The sequence below is a fragment of the Heterodontus francisci genome, chromosome 31, assembly GCF_036365525.1.
Source record: "Heterodontus francisci isolate sHetFra1 chromosome 31, sHetFra1.hap1, whole genome shotgun sequence".
Classification (NCBI taxonomy): Eukaryota; Metazoa; Chordata; class Chondrichthyes; order Heterodontiformes; family Heterodontidae; genus Heterodontus; species Heterodontus francisci.
The window spans coordinates 35,329,070-35,341,097 of record NC_090401.1 but is presented as its reverse complement, the minus strand read 5'-3'; the positions used below and the strand labels follow the sequence as shown (position 1 = coordinate 35,341,097).

The following is a 12,028-nucleotide window of genomic DNA, read 5'->3' as shown; positions in this document are numbered from 1 at the left end:
CAAGCAGTTGCCAATGGTGGAGTCAAGATATGAGGTCTTGTCTTAGTCTGCAAGCATTTCTGCTGCTCTTATCAACTTGTAGGGTGGAACAAGACCATGGAATGACTTAAAATAGGGCTAAAAAAATTATAATGGACCTATTGGACTATGGAGCTTGAAGAGGATTAGAGCATGGGACTTAGTGCAGGTAAAAACATGGGGGCTGAGAAATTCAATTTATCTTAAAATGGGCATACAGGGGTAGGATGAGCACTGCATGTGCATTTATTCACATGCTTGCATGTACCACATGAAATTGATGCTGTCGGCTCTTTGGGGTGAGGGTAAGCAATTGGGTTTCACTGATGCCATTTAAAGGCAGCAAGCACCTCTTAAAGGAAATGTCCATTCTGGTTGCTAACAGCAGGGAACACTTGTAAGGAGGGAAATGGTAGCAAGACCTGCAGGTTCAGCCCCAGGTTTTCCAACACTGCTTTGAATCCCCTGGTCCAAGTGGTTGACAGTGGGAGAGAGATCCAGTTTGCGTGGGGGTAGAAAATACTTCAGGTAACACCTCAGTCACCAATGGGATGAGGTTGCAGAGGAGGTTAACGCTAAGAGCTTAGTTCCTAGGACATTGCTGTCATGTAGGAAAAAGTACAATGACTTCTCTGAATTGGCACAGTAAGAATCTTGCCTCTCACCTCAATTACTTTCCTCATATCTTCACTACCTTCATTACTTAATACTCCCCTTATCCACTTCCCATCACTCTCCTCCAATCACTGAACCACACCACTTTGTTTCTCTTACTCAAACGTTGCACCTCCTACTCTTGCCCCACTAACAACCCTCACTTACCCACATCTCATCTTTCACACAACCTACAAACTATTTTGCCGTGATGGCCACATTCCCAAAATGCCTCACAAGACTGTCACTAACACATTGCCTCTTGCAGGAGAAAGTTGTACACAATATGTAGCAGCAGGCAGTGACGAGCTTGAACCTGTCTCTACAGCCTGTTACTTTTGGATGATGGTGCTGGCCATCATGGGCAGGCAAACAGTGTGAGCTCTGAGGAGTAACAACTCTGGAGATTTCATGCAGGGTTTCTGAATACCTTATCTTTTTTACCCCATTCTGCTTTAAAAGATTTGTATTTATATAGTGCTTTTCATGACCACCAGACATCTCAAATTACTTCAAAACTAATGGCAGCCAATTTGCACAAACAGTAATAATGTGATGATCTGACCCGATAATCTGTTTTTATGATGTTGATTGAGGGGTAAATATTGGCCAAGACACTGGGAATTTCTCTCCTGCTCATCTTCAAAATAGTGCCATGGGATCTGTTACATCCACCTGAGAGCACAGATGGGACCTCGGTTTTAACATCTCATTTGAAAGACAACACCTCCAAAAGTGCAGCATTCCCTCAGTACTGCACTGTAGTGTCCACCTTGATTTTTGTGCTCAAGTCCTGGTGTGGGTCTTGAACCCAGAACCTTGTGACTCAGGCAATAGTGCTACCAACTGAGCCACAGCTGACACTACTATTTGCTCCTGCAAAGGCCTAGAGTAACGGGATCTCTCTTCCCAGCCACTGCCTGAACAAGGCCCTCCAAAGAACTTTCAGAAAACCTGGGGCCCAATCTGTGGGCTTACCCTACACTGCATGACAAACTGCAGCCACTCCTCTCTACTCGGACTTCACATTTAAAAACTAATGCTTGTCCCTCTCTTTCAATTCAGGTTCTGAAAATGTCAACACCTCTGTGCCACTTTAGAAAGAGAAGGCCAGCCTTCCTGAATATGTAGCGTCACTTGATCTGGCCCTAGTAAGTACCGGCTCAGAGAATGGTACCATGTATATTTTAAGGTTAGATGAGAGGACCTCATGGGGTGAATCACGCGCGCAAGTATGCAGGAGTTGAGACAGGAGGCTAGGACGTCATGGTGTCAGGTCCCAGAAGGATGATATCCCATACTAACTCTGCTGCACAGAATGCTGATACTGATTGAGAATCCAGGTTCATTGTGCTGCTCCTTCTGTTCCTCTTCCATATAAATGACAGGACCTGGTTTGAGCTGTAGCATGCATTTCAATTCACTGCACACCTCTGATGGCAACTTGATGAATTCAGACAAAGGAATCATAATATGTACTACTGACTGAACTGAAAGGAAATGTTTTTTAGGTAGCTGCTGTGAGTTACACACTTGGGTACAAGAAGTAGATTCTCTATCCCACCTGCCCTTATCCTGTGGAGAGGTATCTGGACTTTCCACTTGTTTGATCTCCTTGGTATGTGTCCAAAATTGCGAACTCGCCATAAAATAAATCACAGCAATGTCAACAACTTGCAAGCTAGATCAAAATGAAGTATTTCTACAATAAATCATGTACCTTTCTGAAGGATGACAAATAGTTTGCTGCAAATTTATTCTTGGCAGAAATAACTTGCTACTGTGCAAAATATATCACTTTAAAACTGCATTTTTGAAAAAGAAAACATTATCATTTTCATTCATTCAACTTCAGCATATACTTCTTATCCAGCTGTTTATGGGAATTATGTTGGCAGCCAGTGGTGTGGTTGTGCAGAAAGATAGATTCACATGTCTCATTCGTATTCTGCTACAGCTAGTTCCAGTAAAGTTGGTCAGATCAAGGTAGTGGTATGGTCACAATTTTAGACGCTTCCCCAGAACATTTTTGTTTACCCTGTGTTGCTTCATGTGATAGAATTAATTATATTCAATTTTAATACAGTAAAATTGTCAAGTTTAATAGTAGGAGGGGAATCATGGCCAGGTCACCGTGATATCTACGGTATGTTAACTATTACATTATTTAGCTGCAATTGTAAAAGTGAATATACTTCCAAATGTTACACTGCTTGACACCTTTGAGTGAGCTGAGTCCAGCATGTTAGAAGCGCAACGACCGACACCGTTAGCATTACCACCAGCAGAATAGTCCGGGGAGCTGTTGCTACAGTGGGAGACACAATTTCTCCCCTTCTCAAATCACGTTGTACAGTTTTAGCGGTTTAGTTAGTCTAGTTTAGAGATACAGCACTGAAACAGGCCTTTCGGCCCACCGAGTCTGTGCCGACCATCAACCACTCATTTATACAAATCCTACACTAATTCCATATTCTTACCACATCCCCACCTGTCCCTATATTTTCCCTACCACCTACCTATACTAGGGGCAATTGCTAATGGCCAATTAACCTATCAACCTGTAAGTCTTTGGCAAATGGGAGGAAACCGGAGCACCCGGAGGAAACCCACGCAGACACAGGGAGAACTTGCAAACTCCACACAGGCAGTACCCAGAATTGAACCCGGGTCGCTGGTGCTAACTACTGCGCCACTGTGCCGCCCTGGTTGAACAGTGAACATACGTTTTTCGCCTGGATCATGGAATGATACAGCACAGAGTTACGGGTGGAAATAGCGTATGGTAAATGGTTTAATACCAATTGCACTCTTGGTTCAAAGCTTACATTGGTGTTGATGCGCAAGCTTTTAGTGGCCTGTGTTGTGTGATACCAGGGCAGCGCTAAGCATCACGCTAAGCCTCAAGCCTTGGAGCTTGAGAAGGAGGATTTCGCATGTATTGTAGCGATACATGATACCGCGCCAGTTCGGAGTTGGTACAAAAATACGACGCGGTCTATCGTTTGCATTTGTGCATTCCACTGATTGGACCAGATCTGTTCCTGTTTCCCTATCTAAATGGTAAATCAGGATATGTGTAGGTGATTTCCAGGGCGATAAATGCCCAATCTTAATTTCTGTTACAGTATGTTGTACAGAAGTGGGTTCTAATTCATGGGGATGGTAGATCGGGCTTATTGGGCGAGGCCTGTCAGTATGTTTTCATTTTGGTTACGGCAACAATCATTCCACGTGCATCAGAAAGGACCAACATTTTCACAAACTCACACTACCTGACCTGTAGAGTGTTTCCAGCATTTTCTACTTTTATTCCAATATTTTATTAGCCATACCTTGCATAAATTGTTTTATTTCCCTCTGCTCCGAGTTTTTCAATGTCTCGTTATTGTATTTCAGACTGTGCTGAATATTAGGCGCTGGTCTGAATTCAATTCATTTCAGGTTTTAATAATTATTTGCACTCACAGACGGGGGACCAGCCAATCAGGGCTGGATTTAATGGCCGCGCCTGAAAAATATTTAAATCTTTTGTGGATTTTGGCGAAATCTTCAAAGATTACCTTTTTTCATTAATACATGAATAAATACAGAGTTTAAGTTTATTGATCCAGGACTTGTTTAAATGGCCGCGTGTGGTGCAGACTTATTGTTGCACTTTTGGTTGTCATGGTTGTGTTTGTCGCTTTTCTGATTGGTGCGAAGGGTTCGGTTTCCGAGCAACGGTGCTCGTGTTTGGGAAGGAGCGGGTGGAACGCGCGGTGGAGAATCGAGGAGGTGTTTAATCGAGCCGGTGATCCAGGGTCTGTGAGCAACAGGCCGACTAAGTGTTGGTAAGTATCTGGGTTACAAATGTACCGAAGTGGATTGTTGTTGCATAGTGCGCGACTAAGTCAGAGAAACGTTTATTTTCGCTTCATAGAGTTGAATCCTCAAATGATAGGATAACTACCTGCAAGTACTGCAGGAAGATTTAATGGTAAAACTTTAGAAAATATCCATCTTTTAAAGCAGCAGGGCCAAAATTCCTACTGATTACCAGGCAGCCGAGCATAGACAGAAAGGCCCAAGATTGTCCTGAGTGATCTGATCCCACCCCAGGCAGCAATAGGAGCCAGTAGGGCAAGAAAGAGGAGAAGCAACAAAGATTCCTGGTCTTGATTGCTTCCAGTGGCTTGTGCTGGAAAGTGTACTTGGATGGGCATTGGCTGAAAACCAGATCAGGCTCAGTACTGGTGAGCTTCATGCAGCATGTTAATACTCCAGTACAGGATCATAAATTAAGACTATCCTACTTCGCAAATGTACTGGAGGGCTGCTGGCTTCAGTGAAACTATAACTCCAGAAAAGAGCTGTTCATTATTCTGCCATTAACACTCTCTCTGGACTAATGCTTTGTCTTTTACTACAACTTATTAGCACTCCCTTTACCTTTGTTCCATGACATCTTTGTCATTTGATCTCTCCTGCCCTCTGCTCTATCACACACCTTCCCTTTTGTTTTACTTCCCACCCACCCTTTCACTTGCGCAAAGCCCATTACATTTCTAACCTTTGCCAGTTCCGATGAAAGATCGCAGACCTGAAACGTTAACTGTTTCTCTCTCCACAGATGCTGCCAGACCTGTTAAGTATTTCCAGCATTTTCTGTTTTTATTTCAGATTTCCAGCATATGCAGTATTTTGCTTTTATTTTCTCAAGAAAAGTTGCTGTTTTGACGAGTGGAGGAGTGAGTAGAAACAAATCTGATGGAAACTTGGAAGAAAAATAATTTGTATACTGCACTTTTTCAATTTAAAACTAGCAAAGGGTGACCAAAAGGTTGATAAAAAGGAAAAAATAGAATATGAGCCAAGAATATAAAAACAGATTGTAAGAGCTTTGACAAGTATATGAAAGGAGGAGAGTAGCTAAAGTAAACATTGCTCCCTTAGCAGTAGAGTCAGGAGAAACTATCATAGGGAATGAGGAAATCGCATAGACTGTGAACAAATATTTTGTGTCTGTCTTCAGTAGAAGACACAAATTACATACCAGAAATAGAGGATAATCAAGGGCCTAATAAGATTGAGGAATTTACAGTTATTAATATCAGCAGAGAAAAAGTATTGGAGAAACTTAAAGGACTAAAAGCCGACAAATCCCCAGGACCTGATGGCATACTTTGTGGGGTTCTAAAAGAGGCAGTTGCGGGGATAGTAGATGCACTGGTTATGATTTTCTAAAATTCCCTAGATTCTAAAATGGTGCCAGAGGATTGGAAGTTAGCAAATGTCACACCTCTTCAAGAAAGGAAGGAGAGAGAAAACAGGGAACTACAGGCCAGTTAGCCCGATATCAGTTGTCAGGAAAATGCTGGAATCCATTATTAAGGAAGTCTTAAAAATGCACTTAGAAAATCATAGTATGATCGGACAGAGTCAGCATGGTTTTACAAAAGGGAAATTGTGTTTGGCAAAATTAGTAGAATCTTTGAGGATTTAACTAACAGGGTAGATAAAAGGGAGCCAGTAGATGTTGGATTTCCAAAAGGCATTTGATAAGTTGCCACACAAAAGGTTAATATGCTAGATAAGGGCTCAGAGAGTTGGGGTAATATATTAGCATGGATGGAGGATTGGTTAATGGACAGGAGGCCGAGAATAGAGATAAACAGGGTGTTTTCAAGTTGGTAGGCTGTGACAAGTGGAGTGCTGCAAGGCTCAGTGCCGGGACCTCTGCTATTTACAATCTATATTAATGATTAATAATGACTGATGTTCAGTTTGGGTTCTGCCAGGGCCACTGAGCTCCTAATCTCATTCCAGCCTTGGTCCAAAAGAGCTGAACTTTCGAGGTGAGGTGAGAATGACTGCCCTTGACATCAAGGCAGCATTTGACCAGGTATGGCATCAAGGAGCCCTAGCAAAACTGGAGTCAATGGGAATCTGGGGGTAAACCCTCAGCTGGTTGGAGTCATACCTAGCACAAAGGAAGATGGTTGTGGTTGTTGGAGGTCAATCATCTCAGTCCCAGGACATCACTGCAGGAGTTCCTCAGGGTAGTGTCTTAGGCCCAACCATCTTCAGCTGCTTCATCAATGACCTTCCCTCCATCCTAAGGTCAGAAGTGGGGATGTTTGCTGATGATCATATGATGTTCAGCACCATTCACAACTCCTCAGATACTGAAGCAGTCCGTGTCCATATGCAGCAAGACCTGGACAACATTCAGGCTTGGGCTGATAAATAGCAAGTTACATTCGCGCCACACAAGTGCCAGGCAACGACCATCTCAAACAAGAGAGAATCTAACCATCTCTCCTTGGCATTCAATGGCATTACCATCGCTGAATCCCCCACTATCAACTACCTGGGGGTTACCACTGACCAGGAACTGAACTGGACCAGCTATTTAAATACTGTGGATACAAAAGCAGGTCAGAGGCTGGTAATTTTGCAGCAAGTAACTCGCCTCCTGACTCCCCAAAGTCTGTCCACCATCTACAAGGCACAAGTCAGGAGTGTGATGAAACACTCTCCACTTACCTGAATGAGTGCAGCTCCAACAACACTCAAGAAGCTCCACACCATCCAGGACAAAGCAGCCTGCTTGGTTGGCACCCCATCCACCACCTTCAACATTCACTCCCTCCACCACCGATGTACAGTGGCAGCAGTGTGTACCATCTACAAGATGCACTGCAGCAACTCAGCAAGGCTCCTTCGACAGCACCTTCCAAACCTGCGACCTCTACCACCTAAGGACAAGTGCAATAGATGCGTGGGAACATCACCATCTGCAAGTTCCCCTCCAAGCCGCGCACCATCCTGACTTTGATCTTTATTGTCATTCCTTCACTGTCGCTGGGTCAAAATCCTGGAACTCCCTTCCTAACAGCACTGTAGATGTACCTACCCCACATGGACTGCAGCAGTTCAAGAAGGGGGCTCACCACCACCTTCTCAAGGGCAATTAGGGATGGCAATAAATGCTGGCCTAGCTAGCAATGCCCACATCCCGTAAAAGAATTTTTAAAAACTTAGATGAAGAGACCGAGAGCAATGTATCTGAGTTTGCTGAAGATACAAAGCTAGTTGGGAACGTAAGCTGTGAGGAGGACACAAAGCGACTTCAAAGAGGTATCGACAGGTTAAGAAGTGGGCAACAAGGTGGCAGATGGATTAAAATGTGGAGAAGTGTGAGATTATTCACTTTGGGAGTAAGAATAGAAAAGCGGAATATTTTTTAAAAGGTGTGAAACCTTTAAATGTTAATGTTCAGAGAGACTTGGGTGTGCTTGTACAAGGAACACAAAGTCAGCATGCAGATACAGCAAGCAATTCAGAAGGCAAATGGCATGTTGGCTTTTCTTGCAAGGGGCCTGGAGTACAGGAATAAGGAAGTCTTGCTACAATTGTATAGGGTTTTGGTGAGACCACACCTGGAATACTGTGCACCGTTTTGGTCTCCATATTTATGGAAGGATATACTTGCATTGGACGTGGTACAGTAAAGGTTCACTATTTGGTTCTCTGATGAGAGGCTGAGTAAATTGGCCTGTACGCTCTGGAGTTTAGGTGAATGAGAAGTGATCTCACTGAAAAAACAAGATTCTGAAGGGACTTGACAGGGTAGACACAGGGGTTGTTGGCCCTGGCTGTGGAATCTAGAACACAGAGGCACAGTCTCAGGATAAGGGGCCGATCATCTTGGACCGAGATGAGGAGAAATTTCTTCACTAAGATTTCTGAATCTTCAGAATTGTCTACCCCAGTGGGTTGTGGATACTCCATTGTTGAGTATATTTAAGGGTAGACAGATTTTTGGTATTTCAGGAAATCAGAGGATATGGGGAGTTGGACAGGAAAGGGGAGTTAAGGTAGAAAATCAGCCATGATCGCATTGATTGGCAGAGCAGGCTTGAAGAGCTGAATAGTCAGCTGCTGCTCCTATTTCTTATGTGCTCAAGTTCGTTAAAAAAAAAAGTCAAATTGCAGGACATCACCAAGCTTGAAAAGAGTTTGAAAGAAAATAATGAAGCAGCGATAGTGAATTCAAGATTAGGTTTTAAAAGTATCTAAACTGAAGGAGGAAGGGAAAACTGTCCCTCCCTACTTTTCCAACTTCCTGAACCCTACATGATAGCTCATGCTGTCTGCTCTTCTAATTCTGGTCTACTGTAGGTTTGCCTCCCTCTCCACTCCACTGCATCACTGTGGAGTCTTCATCCATCACAGTCCTGCGCTCTGCAATTCTCTTCCTAAATCTCTTCGGCTTGCCACTCTTCTCCCCCCTTTCAAAGGTCTACCCAGAACATCTTTAAAAGTGCCTATGATCACCTAACTAATTTCTCTTCTACTTTTGTCTACATGACAACAATGACATCACTTGATAAGCTATTCAGTGGTAGTGAGATGCTTTGAATCATACTGAGAATGTGAGAGGTATTTATAAAGTTCATTCTTTCCATCCTGCTCTTCCTCCCTTTCGCCCTCCATTCTTCCTCTCCTCCCTTCCACTCTGTAAAGTTTATTTTATTGTGCCAGCACTGCCTAAATGTAAATTGCTGATGATGGTGATGGAAATAAAGTTTCATAATTTTGAGATAATGGGAGGGAGTGAAAAATGCAATTTTTTGGTCTAAATGCAGTGAGGATGCAGGGAAAAGAAAGAGCATGTGGGATGGTGTCGTATCGTGATAGGAAATTTCAGAGGTGCACGAACCACAGAAGTATCAAAAGAAAGGGAAGAAAAATTGAAACACAAAGGCTGGAGGTCAGAGGTGAGAGAAAGATCACTTCTTGGACAACACACTCCTTGATATACCCAGTTTGCAGTAATTTGAGTCTTGGTTAGCTATAGGTTTCATAAAGAGTTAAGAATTGCATTCATCGTGAAACGAAAAACCAAGTGTCTTGAGGCAGCTGTAGCAATAGAGATATTGGATTTCTATTTGAGCTCAGAAGAGATAGTGGGGCCAACGCTATCACTGATAAAACAGGATCAAGGGTGGAGGTTAAGAGGTCATAGCTTCTGGTTGGAATCGTGAGAGACATGAAGAAACCGTGACTATGAAGAGTTGGAAGAAACAAGATGTATGACAGTATTACAGGAAGTCATTCAGTCTTGGAGTTTATGTATTAACTATTTAAGATTTGCTTTTGTATTCATCATCTAAATCCTGCAACTGGATTATGCTTTGTTATCCAGGGTTCTCAGTCTGTTTCCTCAGTATGATTAGTAATAGAATGTGATTTTGTTTTTGACTGAAGCATACTGAGAATAAATATATCATCAATAAAAGAGGAGAAAGTGCTCATCCCTAGTCAATCCTTTTAATAATTCTGAAGGTTTTTTTTTTCAGTTGATTTTACAGTACCAAAATGGCAACTCTGAGTTTAAAGTCAGCTCAGAGGTACACTGTTCCAGACTGGTTCTCCAACAATAACCAGATCTCGACCAATTCAGAAAGACAGCGTTATATGTCCCATCAGATCCGCCAGGAAGCCAGGACCCTGCGGAATGAAACCAACAACCAGGTAGGAGTCAAAACCAGATTTGAACATAACATTAGTGAACGAGTTAACGTACAGTTACATTTTCTAATTTCTTGATGTATTGTGGGTGGAACTATAGTAAAGGTGCTCAATTTGAGGCAGTGTGGTTTACAATTACAAAAACACAGACTCTGAATATTGTGGAATTTTGAGGAAGGTGCAACTTTTTGAAGCCAAATTCTGGGTAAACATAAGATATAGACAGCACTTCTAAAGTTTCAGCAACAGGAAGGTGGGAAGATAATGGCTAGATTTTGTGGTTGAAATAAATGAGGCTATCAACGCTCAGAGTCATTAAGGAGTAAATCAGAAAGCAACGTTCGGCATCCGAGATGTGCAGTTAAAAGCAGAAATCTGAACATTGCTCTCCGAGTTGCCCTACTCCTCTAGAAGTTTCGCTCTGTTGTATCTCGCTGAGAGACTCTGTATGGAAACATATGGAATGGCATGAAGTTTCAATGCTTGTGTTATAGATACCCAGTAAACATACCAGAAAAGGTTAGGACTCGTCCGTAAAAGTGTAACTAAATTTTTAACTGCATGATGAATCTTAGCTGTGCCAAATAAATTCTCTGGCACTAAAAATTAACACTTACAAGTGTGGGATCTCATTCCTTCAGATTTTAATTATTCAGATTTAATTGTTGCTGGAGATTTATTTTTTACTTTTTCTCTCTCACTTTTTATTTCCGTCTTCAATCCCATCTTTCCTTCCACCAGCCCCCCCCCCCCCCCCCCCCGCCCCTTTATTTTGTTTCTGATTAGACTCTGCCACAGTAAGGATTCTTCAATATAGCTGGCCTTGCTCACACTGGTTCCAGATCCCCTGTAGAGGGCACTGCAGCATTTTGGCTCTAATGAATGCAAGCTCCAGTGCAAAAGCCCACTGACAGTCTGTGGGCAACTGTAAGTGTAATGAACAGCTACAGCTGTTCTGTTGCAACTGCCTGAAAAATCTGGGCTAATATATGTCCTTATTATGATCCATCCTGAATTGATTATCACATTGACACACCTGGCTTCACTGGAAATATAAAAAATGATAACCATATTGCACAACATTGTCCATATGACATTTACCGAGGCGGGAGGAGTGCACTGTTTATTCTAGTCTCACTTCTTCACAGGTTGCGACATATATTTTAAAATTTTCCCACTTACCGATACAGTCAACCATATACTCTAATGTTCCACCCTGAATGAATCATGACCTTGACACAAAAGGCTTCACTGGAAATATAAAAAATGATGACCATATTGCACAACATTGTCCATCTATTCACTGGTACAGATGTCATTAAGTATTCTTCTGCATGTTGTTCTGGAAAGGTACCCTCACTGTAGCTGTTCAGCAGCATGGACAGAGCTATATCCAGTGACACCTCAAGATCAATACGTAACAGATGGTGGAACTTGAATTCAATTAATAAATCTGAAATTAAAAAGTTAGTCTAGTGTTGACCATGAAACCATTGTCGATTGTTGTAAAAACCCATCTGGTTCACTGATGCCCTTTAGGGAAGGAAAGCTGCTGTCCTTACCTGGTCTGGCCTACATGTGACTCCAGACCCACAGCAATGTGGTTGACTCTTAAATGCCCTCTGAAATGTCCTAGTAAGTCACTCAGTTGTATCAAACCACTACAAAGTCCAAGTAAAGGAATGAAACTTGACAAACCACCCAGCATTGACCTAAGCACCGGAAACGACAACGGCAAACCCAGCCCTGTCGACCCTGCAAAGTCCTCCTTACTAACATCTGGGGGCTTGTGCCAAAATTGGGAGAGCTGTCCCACAGACTGGTCAAGCAACAGCCT

General features: G+C 42.6%; 2 protein-coding genes across 6 annotated transcripts in view; both read left to right on the top strand.

Annotated features, from left to right (window-relative positions):
- LOC137347144 (protein argonaute-3) overlaps positions 1–10,041 on the top strand; it is a 154,186-nt gene extending 144,145 nt beyond the window's left edge. The window contains exon 21 of the transcript XR_010968872.1: positions 10,020–10,041. The gene's annotated coding sequence lies outside the window, so the exon portion shown is untranslated. The remainder of the gene's footprint in view (positions 1–10,019) is intronic.
- Positions 1–12,028, top strand: part of tekt2 (tektin 2 (testicular)) — a 47,564-nt gene that overhangs the window by 13,415 nt on the left and 22,121 nt on the right. The window contains exons 1-3 of one of the 5 annotated variants that reach the window (XM_068011292.1): positions 1,736–1,823; positions 4,378–4,505; positions 10,020–10,194. In XM_068011292.1, coding sequence (XP_067867393.1) covers positions 10,039–10,194 — 156 coding nt within the window. In that variant the 5' untranslated portion in view covers positions 1,736–1,823; positions 4,378–4,505; positions 10,020–10,038. Of the gene's footprint in view, positions 1–1,735; positions 1,824–3,379; positions 3,458–4,377; positions 4,506–9,330; positions 9,438–10,019; positions 10,195–12,028 lie in introns of those variants that run through there. The other 4 variants (XM_068011295.1, XM_068011293.1, XM_068011294.1 and 1 more) reach the window with 4 other exon arrangements.